The sequence below is a fragment of the Odontesthes bonariensis genome, chromosome 4, assembly GCF_027942865.1.
Source record: "Odontesthes bonariensis isolate fOdoBon6 chromosome 4, fOdoBon6.hap1, whole genome shotgun sequence".
NCBI lineage: Eukaryota > Metazoa > Chordata > Actinopteri > Atheriniformes > Atherinopsidae > Odontesthes > Odontesthes bonariensis.
In genome coordinates, this window is record NC_134509.1 from 20,666,770 (window position 1) to 20,687,342 (window position 20,573).

At 43.6% G+C, this 20,573-nt stretch overlaps 1 protein-coding gene across 7 annotated transcripts in view; it reads right to left on the reverse strand.

Annotated features, from left to right (window-relative positions):
• The window catches only part of rptor (regulatory associated protein of MTOR, complex 1), a 193,280-nt gene that overhangs the window by 57,427 nt on the left and 115,280 nt on the right, over positions 1-20,573 (reverse strand). For 4 of the 7 annotated variants that reach the window (XM_075463434.1, XM_075463431.1, XM_075463432.1 and 1 more), the window contains exons 13-21: positions 17,478-17,561; positions 14,392-14,502; positions 12,895-12,969; positions 12,702-12,767; positions 10,234-10,425; positions 7,177-7,317; positions 5,475-5,595; positions 1,861-1,929; positions 1,437-1,577 (exon numbers count right to left, since the gene is read on the reverse strand). In XM_075463434.1, coding sequence (XP_075319549.1) covers positions 1,437-1,577; positions 1,861-1,929; positions 5,475-5,595; positions 7,177-7,317; positions 10,234-10,425; positions 12,702-12,767; positions 12,895-12,969; positions 14,392-14,502; positions 17,478-17,561 — 1,000 coding nt within the window. The remainder of the gene's footprint in view (positions 1-1,436; positions 1,578-1,860; positions 1,930-5,474; positions 5,596-7,176; positions 7,318-10,233; positions 10,426-12,701; positions 12,768-12,894; positions 12,970-14,391; positions 14,503-17,477; positions 17,562-20,573) is intronic. The other 3 variants (XM_075463436.1, XM_075463435.1, XM_075463433.1) reach the window with 1 other exon arrangement.

Here is a 20,573-nt window from a genome sequence, read left to right on the forward strand (position 1 = left end):
CTATCATACCGGGGTCTGACATGCTTTGTGCCTATGATTCCATTCATTCACCGCCATATATCCAAGGATAATTACCCTTGCTCAGATAAGGAGCATAATCCAACTGCCAGTGGAGATTAAACTTTCACCAAATGGAGACATTTTTAAATCCAGGTTAAAAACATTTCTTTTCTCATGGGTCTATGCATGAAATCTCCACGATATATTTTAATTTATCTGGACTGTTGCTTGTTTTTAAATTAATTTAAATTACTTTATTTGTTTCTCTTTATATTCTTTTATGTATTTTTAATGCTTCTTCCACTCCCTGCTGCAATGCTTTTATTTTATGTAAAGCACTTTGAATTGTTTTGTACATGAAATGTGCTATACAAATACATTTTATTTTATTTTATTTATAGCTATAATCAAATTAATCTCATCATATAGACCCACTGAGTGTGATCACACGCCATTTGTGGTTCCAGTTTGTTTACTATCAGCTTCCTGCTTTTTGTCCGAAATCAGCAGCTGGAAGAGGAACAGGACAGTAAAGGCAATGATTTAGCAAATTAGATTGCATTTGACTCCATTACCCGACATTATATCTATCAAAACTGAACATTTTGTGTTAAATGCTGATGTTTTTTGGGGGGGTTGTATTACATCTTCAGGGTAAAAAAAAAAACCCACAATATACAGGACTTTGACAGCTCAGTGTTGCTTTCCATCTGCATCCATCCTTTGTGTTGCAGCTCTTTAAGCTGCAGGCCTGCTCCTCAGCTCCCAGATTCCACTAATGATCCGACCCCCACAGAAGAGCTCATTTCTCTCCTATTCGTGTAAAAATATAAATAAATAAAAAGCAAAGTGCCAGAACTGAGACATGTTGGCACTGACAGTCAGGGAAACTATGAAATAATTTGTGGAAGATAGGCCTGAGGAATAAAGTAATTTGGAAGGAAGCGAATTATTACGAAACCTGTTGCAAATATTTACACGAAGCTTTCAGAACCCAACGCATCTTTAAGATGATGAGAAAATGTAATTCACAGACGCTTAAATCTGAAGAATCGCTGAAACCGAATGATTCTCAGGATATACTGACCAACAACAGGGTTTCAGAGTGAATGTGAAGCAGAAACGAACATGTAAATCTGAGAGTTTAATAAGATATTATTGCTTTCCACAGCTGGAGCATAAAGAATAGATGAGAAAAACTCTCGTTATTCTTCCAGAAGCTTGTATCTTTTGTGTAAATGTTGAAGCTTTTATCCACAGTGGAATGTAATTAGGAAACGATTGGCTTGAGAGTTCACCATTAAAGCTGAACTTGAATGACTATCAACACACTGGTTTAATGTCTCCGGTCACAATCTCTGAGGGATGAAGAGAAACTTTATCGATGAATGAATGAAATAAAGCTCCGTTTCCCATCAGTCACCGCTCTGTCGTACCTTCTTCGTTGAGGTTGAGGTTCTGTAGGCTTTTGTTCAGGTTGCGGGTCGTGGTGGCACTCCGGATGTTGGTGTAGGAGTTGACAGATCTCAGGCGAGGAATGGCCGGGCTGTCCCTTACCGGAGTCAGTGTGCCGGGCTCTGAATGTCAGCAAAGAACAAACATCGGGTCAGAGCCTTAAAAAAAAAAAAAGAAGCAGCGTCTTCGAGTCCTATCGATCTCGATGAGCTGTGTGAATCTAGGAACTTTTCCAACTGCGATTTTAAATTATGGAAAATTAATCAAACTGCCAATGAAGTTTGCATCGAGCGAGCTGATTTGTTCTGATTCCATCAGTGTTCGAGTTCGAAAGTAGAATTAAAGCGAACAGAGAAGGTAAACATGGTTTTCCTCATAAACTTACCCCCGTAACCTCCTACACACCTGCATGTTCAGAGAAGTATAATTCCATCTTTAGATCCCTTGAACTCCTCCTTAAACTTAGTCTACGGCCTGTGATGGATAAACGTAGGACAGATTAAGAAAAAATATGTTTAACTTCCACCTTTATCCCACAGGCTACATCAGCCTCACCCGAACGTGTCATTCGATTCACTTTAGATTCATCTATGTGGAGCCCGATTATAACTGAAGTTATCATCAGAGGGCAACAGTGTGGAGCCTGAGGGTAACAGAAGTTATCGGAGAGCAACAGTGTTGAGCCCGACTGTAACAGAAATCATCGGGGGGCAACAGTGTTGAGCCCGACTGTAACAGAAGTCATCGGGGGGCAACAGTGTTGAGCCCGACTGTAACAGAAGTCATCGGGGGGCAACAGTGTTGAGCCCGACTGTAACAGAAATCATCGGGGGGTAACAGTGTTGAGCCCGACTGTAACAGAAATCATCGGGGGGTAACAGTGTTGAGCCCGACTGTAACAGAAGTCATCGGGGGGCAACAGTGTTGAGCCCGACTGTAACAGAAGTCATCGGGGGGCAACAGTGTTGAGCCCGACTGTAACAGAAGTCATCGGGGGGTAACAGTGTTGAGCCCGACTGTAACAGAAGTCATCGGGGGGTAACAGTGTTGAGCCCGACTGTAACAGAAGTCATCGGGGGGCAACAGTGTTGAGCCCGACTGTAACAGAAGTTATCGGAGGGCAACAGTGTTGAGCCCGACTGTAACAGAAGTCATCAGAGGGCAACAGTGTTGAGCCCGACTGTAACAGAAGTCATCAGAGGGCAACAGTGTTGAGCCCGACTGTAACAGAAGTCATCGGAGGGCAACAGTGTTGAGCCCGACTGTAACAGAAGTTATCGGAGGGCAACAGTGTTGAGCCCGACTGTAACAGAAGTCATCAGAGGGCAACAGTGTTGAGCCCGACTGTAACAGAAGTTATCGGAGGGCAACAGTGTTGAGCCCGACTGTAACAGAAGTTATCGGAGGGCAACAGTGTTGAGCCCGACTGTAACAGAAGTTATCGGAGGGCAACAGTGTTGAGCCCGACTGTAACAGAAGTCATCGGGGGGCAACAGTGTTGAACTGTCATTAGTGAGCTGCAGCCCTCCGTTATTCTTTGTGATCTCTGGGCTCTCTGCAAAACCAGGTCAGGACCTTGGTTTGTCACAGGTTATAATCAGTGTTGGGAGTAACGGCGTTACAAAAAGCGTTATTTTTCCAGTAACGGAGTAATCTAATTAATTACTTTCCCCATCGTTACAACGCCGTTATCGTTACTGAGAATATAAAGTGGAGCGTTACTACAATTTGGTTGTAGGCTTTCGGCTACACATCAGCTGCATGCTGCCTGGAGAGAGCAGGGGTGGGGGTGATGACACCGTTGCAAATGCGATGATGATTGGCTGCTCACGCTGTCTCACTGCACGCGCTAAACACACACAAGACAGCGGCGACAAGCCAGGGAAGTTCACAGGTAGCGTTCTCTAACTGGAAGTACCGGCACTACTTCTCACCCGTGGAGATTAAAGGCAAGAATGTGTATGTAACATGCACGCTATGCCCAGGGAAAAAAACTTTATCCACGTCTGCCTCAAGTAACTCAAATCTATTGAAGCACCTCACATCAACCCATGCGAATATGAAGCACTTGTTGCTTCTGCAGCTAGCTAACCCAACCCCAAGCCCAAATGCAGCTAGCGTGAGCCCCAGCGAAGGAGGCGGAGCCACTCGAAAACAAACAACACTCGAATTTATTTATTTATTTATTTCTATGCATCATATGGCAGGCTGCAACCTATTGAGTTCAAATAAATACCGAATGTTCTAAATTACTGTATTTAGTGTTTTTATATCTTATAGGGAGTATAGGGAAATATTCACTGAGTCTGGTCCATTTTTTTTTCCCTTTAGCACAAGTTTCTTGTGTTTACCTTGAATGAATTAAATCAGTTAATATAAACATATTTGATGTTAAAGATGTTATAGAACACAAAAAATAACGCCACAGTTACTTTGCTGAGTAACTAATTACTTTTACAATGTGGTAACTGAGTTACTAACTCAATTACTTTTTGGGAGCAGTAACTAGTAACTATAACTAATTACTTTTTAAAAGTAACTTGACCACCACTGGTTATAATGAACGAGTTCAACATCGCGCTGCTTTTAAACAAAGTATCGAGCAGCTTCAAGCCAACAGCCATCTGTAACGATTGGCCACGATGAAACACGGGAACATGTAACGTTGGTGGATCTATGACATCAGTGGCAGTGCCATTTTTCAAATTACACTCCTCATTCTTTATTCTTCAGTACATAAAGTGCATAGGCCATGCCTATAAGGCTATATTAGAACAGTTTTCTCACAAAATTACAATGAATATAAGTGGTCCAAGCCCTCAGTGGGTGTGTAAATATCACTTTCAACATGCTGAGGAATATTGAACAGTCAGAGTCATACTGTGAGGGTTTTATTCCACTTCAGCGACGGCATAGCTGTCCTCAACTTGAGGAAAACATGTTTACTTCATCTGAGGACATCGTCTCTGGGCCGTCACAGCAGATGCGGTAAACTGTGTCAGCACACACAGCTCTAAGTCCTTCTAAAGATGCAGCTTTCTCATCCGAAGCTTCAAAGATAACTATTATCTTATTCATTAGTCTCAGAGGAGACAAGTACAATCGGAAAGGAGTAAAGCTTGAAAACGGTTCTTTTATTCAAGTTGTTTTAATATCACGACCTGCAAGATTCTTCTAAACAGCAGCACGCACCGCAACGTGCCGTGTTGGAAGTGATATGCATATGTTATCAGGTCCCACCTGGTCAGATTTCCATCTCAAGAGGGTTAATTCAAACACAACAACAACACGCTCAGTGTGCAGAAGTGACAGTGGTTCTTCGCTCTTCCAGAGAAATTAGTTTTTAAATCAATTCCAGATGTTCTCTGACGAATGTGAGGAGTTACAGCACTGAAACAGCCCTCCTAAGAGCCCTTCTGACGCTGTTGTTTTTAACACTTTTAGGCCCTCCTGCAGCCTTTGATACGGCAGTTTGTATAACTCTGTTATCTTGAACAGTTTGCTGGTCGGAGCCGATCGGGAGAAGTTTCCTTATACATTTTAACTGGCCACACACGGCAAATTTGGAAAAGATTCAAGAGGAATCTCACGAGAGTTTTGCTCCCGTGATATCGGTCGCTCGGTGTAAGGTGGTCATTAAAGCCGTTTTAAGGCGGTATTTCTCACATCTTGGGGTTACGACAAAATCAACCTGTTTTTTGAAAATTGTGTCTGTGTTTTCAACCAATACGTGCAAAGTTGGAACTTCCAAATGCGAAGCAGAGGAAGCTGTGGGCAAAAGTTACCATGGCGAAATGGAGCGTACAAAAGGAGGAGCAACTAAATGCATCGAGGCAACAGCATGCACGTCTCCGCCATCCTTCACTGCTCTTATAAATGCAGCTGTGTCTAAAAGCTGCTCACAGTTAGAGTAAAATCCAACAATCCCCCCACAGATCAGATGATAATGCTTTAAATATCGTCACAACTCAGGAAATTAAAGTCCCTCAATTGAGGCGCCTGTATTGTTCAGCACATACCTGCCGTGTTGGCGGGTGACGGCGCCGAGTAGTTCTTCTCTTCTTCGATGAACTGGAGGGCAACTGTGCAGAAGTTGCTCTCGTACTGGACCACCAGGTGACTCAGCGCCACCACCAGCTCCTGTGAAAGGTCCACACAGAAAAACCATGATGATTTAAAGCCAACTGGAAGTCTGTGGTGTGCTAAATAAGGAAATTAAAGGACGATTCCAGACAATATTCACCTCAATGCATCTGACTTATTCTACTCTTTCTCATGTAGATACACACGATTCGCTCTCAGATTTCCTGATCATATTTGCTGTTCCAGGTCTGTAGTTTACTGCATAACGATGACGTTACACCTTGTAAGGATCAGCGTTTATGTTCAAACTAAATCACCAAAGGTTTCCAGCCCACAATGCCTGTAACCCCGAGCCTTACGTCCTCAGTCTCAGCCCACTTTACAACCCTTTTAGTGTCTCTCAAAGCCTCTGGCGGTTGATTTATTTGCAGCTAAACATTTTGAGAAATATCATTTGTTTTATTGTTGACAATAAGAACACTGCAGCCTCTCTCTGAAAACACACTGTGCCAACTGGGAGGTAGTTGGCTTAACTTCAGCAAACGAATGAGAGCAAACGAAACAGTTCCACTCTGGCTAAAAATACATCTGAGAGTGCTTCTAAACGTCTGAAATCACAGATTGTGTCTTGTTTGCTTGATCTGTGGATGTTAATCTTCGAGTGCGGTTTTTTAATGCCAAATTCCTCCTTTCTGCAGCTCTGCATTTCAAACCAGAAATGAAAGTACTTCTTTAAAGTTGGTTGTGCGGCAGCCTGCTACAGTTAAATGATTTCTTCCATCTGAATCCAATAATCTCTGGTGCTAAAGTTACACAGAACAGAACTGCTCTCACTGATAATGAAGCACAAGCAGGTGACAAATTAAAGGAAAAAACTGGATGCTACATTCTTGTAGTGTGGTGTGGGGATCTGGTGGCTTTGTTGTGGGTTGACGGGTCACTGCTAATCAGCATCAGTAGTTATCTTTAACTCAGAATGAAACCTTTCTGTCCCGATGTTGTCAGATGATCCTAAATGTTCGATTTCTTTCCTTCCTGGTGAGTGACGGGGTGCATGGAAGCTGCATTGTGGCCCTTACAGGGATATAAGTGATGTGATCTGCAATAATGAGCGGTCAGAGTGCTCTCAGTTTGGAAATTTAAGGAGGAATTATGATACGAGAGCTAAACCAACAGCTACTCAGAATGGGGCCTCTGACACTGTCTGATCCCAAAGAAGAATCAACTATGAGACAAACAAAATGTTTCAAGTCTTTGACAAAGTGAAGCTCAGCAGTGAATGATCCAAAGAGTCGGACGTGACTCCTGAAGGACTCGGCACAAAGAGTCAGTACAGCACAGGAGTCTGACTTCTGATGGAAAAGAGATGCAGCGGAAACACCCCGACTCTCTATAACACTTTAAAATATTTAGGTTTGATTCATTTTAGGTGACGATAAGACTGTCGAATGCAACAAAGATCCTGAGTAAAAACCACTACAAACAGTTTTAGCTCAAACGGTTGAGACGCAGACCTGTGCAGCTGTTAGCTTGGACACTTCTGACTGCTTTCTACTGCTGGAAAGACTTTGTACTATCATTTCATTGGCTCCCCTGAACCGACTCTCGTGTGTGTGGGTGTTTGCATGCGTCGGAGACCTTTCGGACCACAGGGCTTCCGTCGTTGATGAGCTGCGCCAACATCATGGCCACGTTGTGGTCGATGGTGGTGGAGTGGTCCGTCCTCTCGGCAGAGTTTCCAACAAAGGTCCCCAAAGCAAAGACGGCCGCACACCTCACCTGCAGTGGCACAAACATCACAACAACTTCAGCCCTTCCTGCAGTTTGAGGACGGCACTCTACGCTCGCCAAATTCAAACCCGAGGATTAAAGTTTAAGAGGTATTACAGTTGAGTTTTCTCTAGCAGCATCAGAGATCATCAGTGCTACGAGCCTCCACAGGCTGCCATCATCGCCACAAACTCATTACCGCCTCTTTTCACTTCAGCGGATGCTTAATCTGAACTCTAAACGGAGAGAATCCGCCAGCAGGGACTGGTTTCATAAACCAATCTGATTCAGGATGCGCTGCAGCGTCAGAGATGAGGAAAAAGAACAAATATGTGACTTTAATCATCCTCTCCAGGTAAAATATAAATATATTCATATATATATATATATATATATATATAAATATAAATATCACATGTGCAGTTTTTTTGCCTAGGAGAGAAAATCTGAATTTACTGAAACAAAACTCAACAAGCAGACGTGTCATTTAACAAAAGAACCAACTCATTTTCATCTGAAATGTTTAAAGGAGGCAACAGAAGTAATCTAAATTTAGCCAAAGTTGTTTTCCAACCTATGAAAATCAAGGTGCCGTTGTCCCGTAAAACCTTTGATTAAATCTAATTAAAGTCTCATGTCTACTTCAGTTTCTTCACTAATCTCCGTCAGGCTCTGGGGCAACACATACAAATAATTTATTTAGCAGGGATGCTACTGAACTCCGGCTCTCCTGATTTAAATCATGTTCCTGGTGTCTGTGTAAAGAGCTTAATGTCCTCACAACATAGGCAAAAGCAAACAAAGGCACGATCGTCTCAATAAAATCACACAAATTCATCTGTAACTGCTCAACCAAACAAAAGCTGCACATTTCTCATGAAATACTAACTGAAAACCCTGAAAATGAGAATAAAGTCTGTTCAAACCTCACTCTACGATGTTTTAATATTATTTTCCCACATTGTGTCTTCATCACATCCCCAAACACGGGATTAAATCTCAAAAATTATTGCTGAAAGTTTCATTTGATTCCAAACATTTCAACTTTATTACAAAGCAAAAAGGATCCTAATCTTTATCATCTTTTTATTCTTAATGTGGCTTTAACAGTCGAAGGAAACATGTCGTGTTTTTGTGCTTTGTGAAGTTTTTAGTCTTCATTTCCCTCAACTCATTCCCAGGATACTTATACTTAATAATCTTGCGCTCATCGCCCCCATTAGGTTTCATGCTCCATCTTAATGTTCACCTTTAACACCTTAAATGGCCCCACCCTTCATATATCTCAGAGATATGCGGCCTTCCTGGTCACCGAGCCGCAGAGCCCAGCTGGATTTTCCAACTTTATGGAAGCCTGAAGTTCTGTGAGACTTCCAGCTGTGCTTGTGATGAAAGGAGTGGTGAAAATGGGACTCAATGATAATCTGATAGTCATCCTGCTACGACCTTCGTCTCCAAGATCAATGCACCAAAACTAACCTGAACGTTGGAGATCAAAGCAAAAACAAGAGTTCTGACAGCAGGAGCCTTCGTCTGTAGGATTTATCCTTCAGCTCAGACCCAGAATTCACCAAAAAAATAGGAAAGCATGTAAAAAAAAATACCAGAGGAAATGCAGCTGAACACACTGAAGTAAACAAGGCAGTCGTATTTCAGTCTGTCAGCTCTAAAGAATGTAGTTTACATGAATGTGACTCTCAGACTGCTGCAGGTATCTCCATCCAGCGTGAAGTTCATTAGATGTTACACAGAGTTGCAGGCAGTGAACTCACAGGTGCATCTACTCTCTGGCCGTTTTTGGAACCTTTTCTTCAAACTTTGGATATTTCCCATATGTTTTAGCTTCTCGTCTCCTTCTGCAAACAAGTTTTCTGTTTTTTTTAAATCGGCTTGTTTGGCTTTATTTCTTCTACTCTCTCCCTCTTCTTTCATGGAAGTGGATGCCGGAAGTAGTTTCTACTGCCCGAGCGGACCCAACTGCGGCCACACTATCCATCATGCATGAACTCTCGTAGTGATGGCTGTAACTGCTGACTCATCAGCACTGAACTAACTGATGACTCTAAAATAGCTTGGATTCGGATTCTGCGATGTGTCCATAAATCACACATATTGATCGGTAACCGCAGATCAACCTAAAGATCTGCCCCAGATCTCTCTCTGAGAGGAAGAATCTGGCTTAAAATCTTGTGGTTTGACCCCGGCTTCACTGATGAAAACAGGTTTAAAGGATCCTCGCGCTTTCCCCGTTCAGAAATGAGATCTAACGGATTATGAAGCTGAAGATGAGGACCGTTTTATGCTGAGGAATAAATAAAAAGCTGCTTAGAAGTAAACAAGCTTCTGCCCTGAGAACCGTCGAGCATGTTTCATAACAAGCCTGAATTCTGCCTCCTCCTCCTGGATATATTTCACACTGTCGGGCTTTGGAAAAAAAACGAAGTCGATGAAGAACTTTGAACTGCATGTCGAGCACAGAAATAGCTGATGTGTGTGTCTTATAACAAGCTGCTTTCCACATTTCTTCTGTAAAATCTCCACCCAGCTCCTGCTCCCACACAGCTTTTGCTTTAGTCATAAAACACTCGTCAAAAGACAGAAGCTGCCCGCGGATGCTCACGATCCAGCCGGGGTTTGTTGGGAGGGATGTAGGGGTGGTTAGGGAAGAGGAAGCTGCTCAATGTCAGATCTGAAATGTTGCCACATCGGTGGGATGGTGGCATCCTAATTCAGAGAAATAATATCCGTTTAGGCACGATAAAAAAGACACGTCTGTTCTTTTAATTAAGAAAAGGCATCACACAGATCAACCTCCAGCAGAGAGGAGGGAGAGTCTTTTAAGGAAAAGATCTCGTAAAGATTCCTCTTCTCGAGCTTTGTGGTACAGATTGCATCTCCTCATACGCTGTGGTACCGACTCCTCACCTCGGGGATGGGGTCCGACAGCAACGTGTACAGCTTCTCGTGGGCGCTGTCTCGAACTCCACACCAGCGGGCCGGGTCAAAGTTCTGCCAGATGCGGCCCAGGCAAATGGCAACCCACTGTCGGAGCAGGGGGTGGGGGTCCGAGAGCTGCTCCAGGCAGTTGGCGATGAGGTTGCCCTGGAGACAGGCTTCCTGGTGGAGACAGAGGGGAGAAGCAGAGGTTTCAGTCTGTTTGAGCTTTGAACTTTTTGCTGTTAAAACAAAGAACTCCTCAGGTTTGAGTTCATAAAAAAGATTCAGGCTGTTTTAGTCAACACCGACCTCTGCGTTTCAATCTAATATAATAACAACATCTGTATCACATCAGTCCAAATCACCAGAGCAGAACGGAGGTTTCAGGCAGACTTGTACCTCATTAGCTCATGAAACCCCACATACCTGCAACCTCAAGCTGAGCGGCGGACAAAGAGATCATAGGTTTGCAGAAGCATTCGGGGCTGGGCTAAGAGTTTCTGCAAACAAACGCTTATTGATCTGTCAAAGTCCAGCACAATTTAAATAATGATGGAAAAGTTTTGCTTTTGAAAACTTCTTCTTAGACAGATTTATTTTTCCTTCTAAGAGCAATAAAAAGAAAAATTGTTCTTCTTCATGAGCTTCCAAAAGGCAGCTTTAAGGAAGACTGTAAGGAACACAAAGTGCTTGCTGATAAAGTCACGGTTTGATAACTGAGGAATAACAATGAAAACAATCAATCAATTATTATAAGAAAACAATTGATGTGAAAAGACTCAGAGCAGCAGATGGATGATCTGAACTAAGGGGCCGAGCCCAGCTCCTGAACAACAACCCCACACCATAACCCCCCCCTCCACCAAACTTTACACTTGGCCCAATGCAGTCAGACCAGCACCGTTGCCCTGGCAACCGCCAAACCCAGACTCCTCCATCAGATTGCCAGATGGAGAAGCATGATTGGTCACTCCAGAGAACGCGTATCCACTGCGGCGTCCAGCGGCGGCGGGCTTTACACCGCTGCATCCGACGCTTTGCATTGCATGCTTGGTGATGTTTGGCTTGGATGCAGTTGCCATGGAAACCCATTCCATGAAGCTCTCTACACGCTGTTCCTGAGCTAATCTGAAGGCCCCATGAAGTTCGGAGGTCTGTAGCGACCGGCTCTGCAGAAAGTCGGCGACCTCTGAGCACTGTGCGCCTCAGCATCCGCTGACCCCGCTCTGGCATTTTCCGTGACCGACCACTTCGTGGCTGAGATGCTGTTGTTCCCAATCGCTTCCACTCTGTTGTAACACCACTGACAGCCGACTGTGGAAATTTCACGACTGGACTTGTTGCACAGGTGGCATCCTATCAGGGTACCACGCTGGAATTCACTGAGCTCCTGAGAGCGAAACAATCTTTCACAGATGTTTGCAGAAGCAGTCTGCATGCCGAGCTGCTGGGATTTATGCACCTGTGGCCATGGAACACCTGAATTTAATTATCTGGAAGTGTGAATACTTTATGTCTCACAAAACTCAAACCTTAAGAGAAAATGAACGTAAATAAAGCCATCTACTGCAGAGCAATTAAAATTTTAGTGAATGAGGCACTCCTGAGACAACATGACCATTATGTCTGTCATGTTCGGCTCTTTGATGAGACACCTGCTCAGGAGGGACCTCGTGAATATAAAGCCTTCGACACCTTCGACATCAAACAACAACAATCTGAATGCAGAGAATCCTCCAGATTAAGACAAGGCAACAAAAAGCCGCTGTCAGCAGCGGCACTTCTCAATGCGCCATCCCCTCGGCTCCGATCGAAGCCCTCAGCTGAACTCAGACAGCTGGAATATTAAGAAGGCAGAGCTCCGTGGCGTGTTCGCTACAGCGACGCTGAGGTAATGAGTGCTGTTGTTGAAAGTAAGAGGGATAAATAATGGAGATGTGAAGCAGGCAGCGCGTCTCTCTGTAATGCTGAAGATCATCTATTATTTACACAAACCTGTGGGAGCACTCGGTTCTCAGGGATGCTGGAGAAATATGGCCGTTTCTGAGCCTGCCAGCACATACGGCTTTTCTGATTTGTCACATTTATATGCTGTAATGTCACAGAGAAACATATAAGTGGAGAAATGAATAAGTCGAACAACAACCACCACGAGACGGATAAATAAAAACAGTAGGGGAGAAGAAGCAAAGAGCTACATCATCCCTACATCACACTGCTGGAGGTTTGATGAGTGTTAGACTTCTGGGATTGTGCACAGGAGGCAGGAAGCAGGCTGAAGTGACGCCTGACGGTGATGGAAAAGAAAAAAAAGTGTCGCCACAGAGGTGGCTCGGACGGAAATGGTGACTGCAGAGGTGACTGTTAGTGGCAAACTGTCACACAACCAATGTTCAACAGAACTGACAGCCGGCCTTAAAACGAGCATCCTCTGAGATATGCAAGCACGTCCGTACCTGTCCCGTGTTGTAGCTGTTGACGATAACGGCTAATATGAAGACGGCCATGGTCCGATGCTCAGCCTGAAAGAGAAAAAACATCTTCCCGCTTTAGGCTGGCACGTCTGCTTTAACACGGCTCCTCTCTTCAAACACCTCTGAAGCCAGGTAATTATACTTATGTCACAATCGCCTTGACGACGACACTCACCGGCATGTAGTTGTCGGCCAACACGGACAGAAAGTACTTGTGTCCGTTGTCTTTTACCAGGTCAGCTTGGCATGACTGTGGGAAAAGAGAAGGTTCACTCTTCATTCATTTCACATTCAAAGCACTAAAATCAGAGGGTGCGCTCGTTGTCATTAAACCTGAAGGAGGAGGAGTGAGAATACAAATGAGACGCGTAGAAACTGTACATTTAACCTTATTTCTACCAGTTTTTGGGAAGTTTTTTAATATACTTTAAAGATCACATGAAGCGGATGGCAAAGTTATGAAGCACAAAAAGTTGTCCTAAAATAAGCCGATTAAATCCTCTAACAGCATGTTCGCCCTCAGCGCTCCTCCCGAACGACGACGACCTCCCAGGGGAACAGCCTGTGGGCTATGACAACATGAAGGGATGGCATTACACTTCCTCTGACAGGCTGTGTTGGACCACCGCTTCTGATGAGAACAACCTTCAGAGATAAATAGCCCGGTTTGTTATTCTTTTGACTGGACCCAAACACCAGGACTGAGAGTGAGCTGTCAGCGCTCCCGTAGACCATAAAATCCATCAGTCTGGTCTCTTCTTGTCAGCGAGCTGTTGCTGTCAGTTTCAGAGCCTCCATGTTGGATGTTACTGTGGCTAAATGTGCATTTTATAATAAGAAAAGTGAGCTTCACCCACTCGTGTTGCCACTGACTCAGCAGAAACTGGGAGACGCGCCAAAGCCGAACTACTGCAGAGTCCTTTCAACTCGGACTGAAAGTCAGATGTGAGCAGGTGTTGGTGGCTTTTTAACCTGTAATGTGTACGTGACGGCTGCCCCCGCCTTTGAAACACAATCGGCTCTGATTGATGGATCAGGGCACGCCCCAGTTCAACATCAGACTTATTATGTATTAAGGATGCACATTAGGGCAGAACTTTTCTCATTCAAACCTGGGAGGGCAGCTGGCTTAAACCCATCTAACTCACCCCTCTGAGAGCCCACCGGTTTATATATCTGTGAAACTACATTTAATTTGTTGGCTTCTTTTACACCTGCTCTATTTAAACGCTGGCTGGATGTTTTATGATGATCCTGACAAAGACCACGAGCTGAAACGTGTTGGCCAACCCATAAACTTGTTCTCTACGTATCCTGCGTGTGTTGCTGGGTTTTTACTCTCCGAGCAACTGGAAGTAGATGAGATTACGCCCAATTTAAACATTAAAGAAAGATAAAATGTAACTAAAGCATAATGCTGCCAGACATCAGCAATATTGCAGTAAGATCCGAGCATAAAAAAGAAAAAAAATAGCTAATTTCAGATGCAAATCTCTGCCTTTTCAAGCGCTTTAATTCATTTGTAAAACTCACAAACCTCCGGTGTTGTGATTCTGTTTAAATCAAGGTTCTGTTTGCAATAATGTCTGAGGAGAACACACAAAGACATATCTGTGTGGTTGTTTCTGTGCTGGGCAGTGCTGCCTAAAGAATCTGAGCTGAGTTTACTCACACTGTCCACAGCCAGGATTTTAGCCCAGATGAAAACCAGCAGCGGCCGCAGCTCTCGGGCTGAACTCTGCAGCAGCTTCAGCACGTAAGGGAAGATCCCCACAGATAAGGCCTGGAAACGCACAAAGACACACAGACACACAGACGTTTACTGTGGAGGAGTAAAAGTGCCAAAATGAAATAAAGAAATACATCATTCAATAATCATTTAAATGTGTCATTAATACATTAAAATACAAACTATTTAGGTAATTATTTCATCTGTCAAACTCGCCCATCAAAGTCAGTGGGCGGGGCTAATCCATTGCTTTGGTCTGGGTCTGAAGTCGCATGCAGAGAGACGACGAAGGACCTCGATGAACTTTATCGGGAGTTGGGGAGAGACATTTTAGAACTAGCAGAGATAGCCCTAGTCCTATTCCACATCTGTTGGATCCACATCTGTTGGATGTGGAATAGCCATACACTAATCTCACGATACGACACTCGATGTTGAGCCAACGATTCGATACGATTCGATACACTTACATCATTTTCTGAAAAAAAAGGGACAGTGCGATTTAACATGAATCATCGCTGATTAGACTGGTGGTCCGACCTTTGAACCGGAAGGACAACAGAAACAAATGAACATGTCACTAATTGTAACGTCTGACTTTTCAATAAAGTTTATTTTGATTTTTTTTTTTTTATAAATAAATTGAAAATTAAAAATAAAATAAAATTTAAAAAATAAAATCGATACTTTATCAGGAAACAAAATATCGACATATATCGCAGTCTCGATAAAATTGCTCAGCCCTAATGTGGAAGCAGGTGCTGCTGACCCAGAGTATGTGGCAAATAAAGCAGAGGAATTTATTGAAGCTGTTGGACTTATTTCTGCGCTTTCCGACAACGATGTTGACGAGTTTTTGCCATCTTGTCCAGCACCTCGCACACTGTCTCCACATCGGGGCTCGCAGGTCATTGGGTTTTAGTGGCTGCAAATAAAGTTTTGTTTGATATCGTATCTAAACCAACGTAGAGGTGAATAGCGCCACCCAGTGTAAAGGAATGTGTTCGCTAGCTCTGCATCAATCCATGATCCGCAATCGATTTGGCTTGACTTGATGTGCGGGGTAACCAATCAGGTGTTAGGAATCTGCCCACTGACTTTGATGGGCGAGTTTGACAGATGAAATAGTTAATTAAATAGTGAAATAATTATATATGCTTTTAACATAAAATTAATTGGTATTTTAATGAATTAACAGGGCTTAAAGTTTAAAAAAAAAATCCTGAACCTGAACTTTTTTCACAGGGGGGTTTGGATCTGACGCATATGCTAGGCAACCCACAATTATGTGGTCTAACAGGTAAACATGGACACAGGGAAGGAGAAAAGTTAGAGTTTGACTTAATTAGGTAGAACAGCAGACTAATTTTCTATCGAATGATATGATCCGTACTTACAAAACCCGGATATGAAAACTTTAATATTTACCAAAATTAGCTCTTCGTTCTCTTCGTCAAAGCAAATTTGGAATCATGACTGAATTATCCCAAATTAAACTACTATTAAATGAAAAATGATTGATTTCCGGATGTAAGCGACGATGCTCGGTCCTACAGAGCAATTTAAAGAAATCTAATCTTGGTATCTGCAGTTGTGGGGATCCTTTTAAACTCCACAATAAGAAGCATAAAGCAGGCGTATAAAAGAGACTTTTCAATGGAACGCTGTAACAGGACTTTTGTGACCTGGTGGCTTTGATTTAAACACTAAAACCATCTTGTCAGGTACATTATAACGAGCTGGCAGCATTTTAATTACCTGTTAAACAGCTTAAGTTCAAGCGAGGCCCTTATTCTGATAAACTTTAAGCCAAAAAATACTAACTAATGCTGGAATACAGCTTCTAATGAACTCAAATCTCAGAGAAGGGAGATTATAATCTCCTGTTCTTTATAAAGACTGAATGTAAAGACACAGTATTTGTTTGGTCCTTTAAGTAAAACAGATTATTTCCTGCTTACAAACTAATCTATTTCGTCCTCAGCCGAGGAGAAAGCAGCAGCTTGCCGCAGTAAGTGTGATCTCACTTATGTTAAACACGTGTCGAAACACACGGCTTGTTTTTCCACTTTAACGTTTTCAGAGAATTCGAAGTGGATGTTGTGAACAAATGTCTTGGATGCAGGACAGAGGATTATCTTAAGATAAAGACTGAAAGCCTAAGGGAAAAACCTAGCCCTGTATTCCTCATCATTAAATAAAGTTATATATGAACGTACATAATATAAATGTGACGGTAAATCATGTGAAATGACCAGTTTTTGACATGGTCTTAGAAAAAAATATGGATAAAAAGTCTTTGAAACTGGCCCCCACAGCAAAAGGATGATGGTATTTCTACAATCTTTAATAGGGGTGCCACGATTAGTCGACTATTAAAATTGTCAACTCGTCATTTTATTTAGCTTTAAACTTTGTTTTTCTCTCAAAACCTTCTACTGTCCGTCTTTCTGTCCTTGACACACATGCGCAGTTGTGGTAATCGGGGTCAGCCGTGATGTCACCAGAAGTTATACCAGACGGGCCTCTGGTATCACGGCTACGCGGCAACGGAGCTCTAAAGTGTGGGACCATTTTAAGAAAACAAAAGAGAAAAGTGTGCAATGCAAGATCTGCACGGCAGAACTTGCCTTCCACGGCAGCACAGCTGCGATGCACGAGCACCTGAAAAGGAAGCACGCTGTAGCTGATCGTGACAACGACGAAGGGGGACCGTCGTCTCGGCAAGTTAACTTGCTATTTAGCTGCTAACATTAGCGTAAACAGAGAGCTAACTTACTTCTTACTCATACTGATAGCTGTACACGTTAACAGTAGCGATGACGGTTTGATTCATTAGCCTTAGCACATATATTTCATTAAAGGTTTGATGAAATATCACCTTAATTGTCTTTATTTTTAGTTTGCATGTACCTTAAACACTTCAAAACTGAACAACCACAGGGACAGTTTTAACATCTCAGGGCTGAGTAATAATCCAAATTCGTTAATTTATGTGACTTTTAGAAATAAATATCTCCAATCCTCACCAGGCTGACGGCCCAGGGTCCCAGATCCAGAAAGCGTCCGAGCAGGTCCAGAGCCCGCAGCCGATGCACCTGACTCAGGAGGACCTGAGAGACGAGAGGAGGTCAAAGGTCAACTGAGCTGCCTCCGAAGCAAAAGGAAGACTTAGATTAAAGGAAGAGGAAGGACAGCGGGGGAAATGGCAGAGAGGCTGGGTAGCTGCAGCGAAACAGGTGGCGCTCCCACCACTGCTGCCGCTGACACGCCAGGATGCTGATACGTGTGTGCGTGCATGCTCGAGTGTTACACGTGTGGGCGGCTGGGTGCGTCCTCTTGGCTGCCATTTGATTTGGACTCATCGTGAATTATTAGCATGAGGACACTACTTGTGAGTGTGTGTGGATTCATTTACATGTTTGTGTTGATGCAAAGCAACGTTTAAACCAACTGGGAACCGAGAAAGACTATTTTTAGGATGCATATGGAAGCTGCCAAAAATGTACGTGCGTGTGTGCGGAGTCAGCTGGAGGCAGGACGCCGGACCATCCCCATGTGACTGTCCCACAGTGTGTGGGAACATATGGAGGAGCTCGAGCTCAAACACACACACACACACACACACACAATCCTGGGAGACCTCGACCTGTGAGCGTGACCACAGAAACAGGAGGAGGCTGGGGGATCACCGGCCCATGGCTGCCTCCAACGCCACGGAGGAGCGTGGGAACATGGATGTGAGTGTGTGTGTGTGCAGGAAAGCCGCTGGGCAAGAAAACCATGCAAGTCTAAAGTCTAAAACACCCGAATGAATATTCTTTATGTGCATTATTCAGATGACACATTAAGAAACATTCAGTCATGGGGGGCAAGGAAATAAAATCCAAAATCAATACTGCAGCAAAACAATTTCAGCCTCAATCTCCCTTCCGTCACATGTGTGCATGAACAGCAACACACACCATCGTGCTAAGCTGAGATTATGTTTGATGAGCAAGCAAACTGTGATGTCAACGCAGAACCGTACCTATACTCATTGAAGTTTTCTACCCAAGCTCTTGGTCTTAAACGACAGTTCTTCAGGCTTTCTGAAAGTCTGTCAAAGTTTTTCTTTGGACATTGGCTGCTCCAGTCCAGAAATGTATTTGTTTGTTTGTTTAAGCCACTTAACTCTGACCCATAAATCATTCCAGCATTAATAAGGCTCCTAACTCAAGGGATGAACCAGTGTTGTGTCCACACATAACAGACAACTTGGCATATCTCAGCATGGTGTGCAGTGTGTCCTTAAAACATTTGAGGAAACTGGACAAGTGGAGGACAAAAGAAGAAGTGTCAGGCCTAAAGAACTATCTACAGCAGATGAACAGCATCTGAAAGTGATGTCCTTAAGAAAGAGGAAAAAATCCAGCAAAGACCTGACACAGGAGCTGAGAGATGCATCTGGACCTTCAGCTGATCCATCTGCTGTTGGCCCAAGCCTCATCAGAAAAGGGCTCCATGGAAGGGTGGCTGTCAAGAAGCCGTTCTTAAGGAAGGGAAACAGGGAGAAAAGGCTGAGCTGTGCCAAATGACACAAGAAGTGGACTGAAAATCAGTGGCAGCAGGTCTGATGGAGGGATGAATCCTCCCCAGAGCCCGGAGCTCAACATTACTGAAGCAGTGTGGGATCATGTTGGCAGAGAACGGAACAAAAGGCAGCCGACATCCAAAGAAGAGCTTTGGGATGTCCTTCAAGAAGCCTGGAGAACTATTCCTGAAGACTCCTTAAAGAAAGGACAGAAAGCTCGTCTGAGAGGGTTCAGGCTGTGTTGGAGAATAAAGGTGAATTAAATCCTCTTTGTTTTAATAAATCTTTTTCTGTAAATATATAAAGAAATGAGGAGTGGCTCGACATCTCCACATAGCATTAAACATTCATGCTTTTATCACCATGGCGATGCATGAATGAACACAAATGCCTGGATATGAATGCTTTTATGTTTCTGTGACATCACAACTCAGAGACGTAATCTTTCTTCTCAACGCGTTAATCCTTTTTGGATGAAACGGTTGCCAGGACAACAGCTGCACAGCATCTCTCTCCTCGGCTGCATTGTTCTCCCTTTGCTCGTTTCATTAAAGAGCATTATTGATGGATTACTCCGCATTGCCCATTTCTTGTCAGTCTTTACATCTTTCAAACGGAGCCAAATTATATTTTGGCATCAAATCTTAAATCCTCTAAGAATACACCCATCTTCATTCTTATGCAACCGTGCGCTTGACTGTGTTCGAAACCCATTCTGCGAGCATGTGTCACTTCGGTGACATGAAGTACCCTTCAGATTACTTTGCCCTCAAAGAGTGAGGCTGCATAAAGTCGCTGCTTCTTCTCTGCTGTGCAGAATTAACACACACACACACACACACACACACACACACACACACACACACACACCATGCAGCTCTCCCCCAATCACTCTGCCTTTTCCTCAGCTTTTAACGGTTCCCGACAGAACTGCTGTATGGATGTGTTGTTGCTCGCGGTATGCTGAGCCAGCAGAAAATTACCATTCAGCGCGGACAGCTTCATGCTGCTGCTGCTGCGCTGTGATAGAATACGACGCCACGACTGTACAACCCCGTGGGAAGACGGTGTTAGAGGTGTGAGGCGGAGAGCGCGGTCTCTGACAACAAATTTAACACCGCTACGAGCACAGCAGCGGCCGCTGTTCCTGTCACAGGTTTTGCTGTAGGGCTGTAATAAAGAAAGTTAGCCCCGAAAATGCACTGCTGAACTTGCAGGAAGGGCTTTCATCCCACTCCTGTGGCAGAGCTGAAGGAAGACTGACTTGTGTAATAAATAATAATAAATTAAGCCTTGGAGAGAGGAGAAGCACTAAGAGTTCCGACTGTAAAGACTACAACTGTTCCAGGCTGCTGGTGGACCCGTGGAAGGTGATTTGTGGATTTAATCAAGTTGCTATTGCTGCATAATGGAAAATGAAACCCCCTTCTATGCAACGTGCAACACTGATGGCTTTATCAATCACTTAAAGGCACATCTTGATTCAGCTGAACTGAATTCAAGGAGCTGCACTGCAGCAGCGCATGATGTTTGGTAACCGGTGCACAAAGAG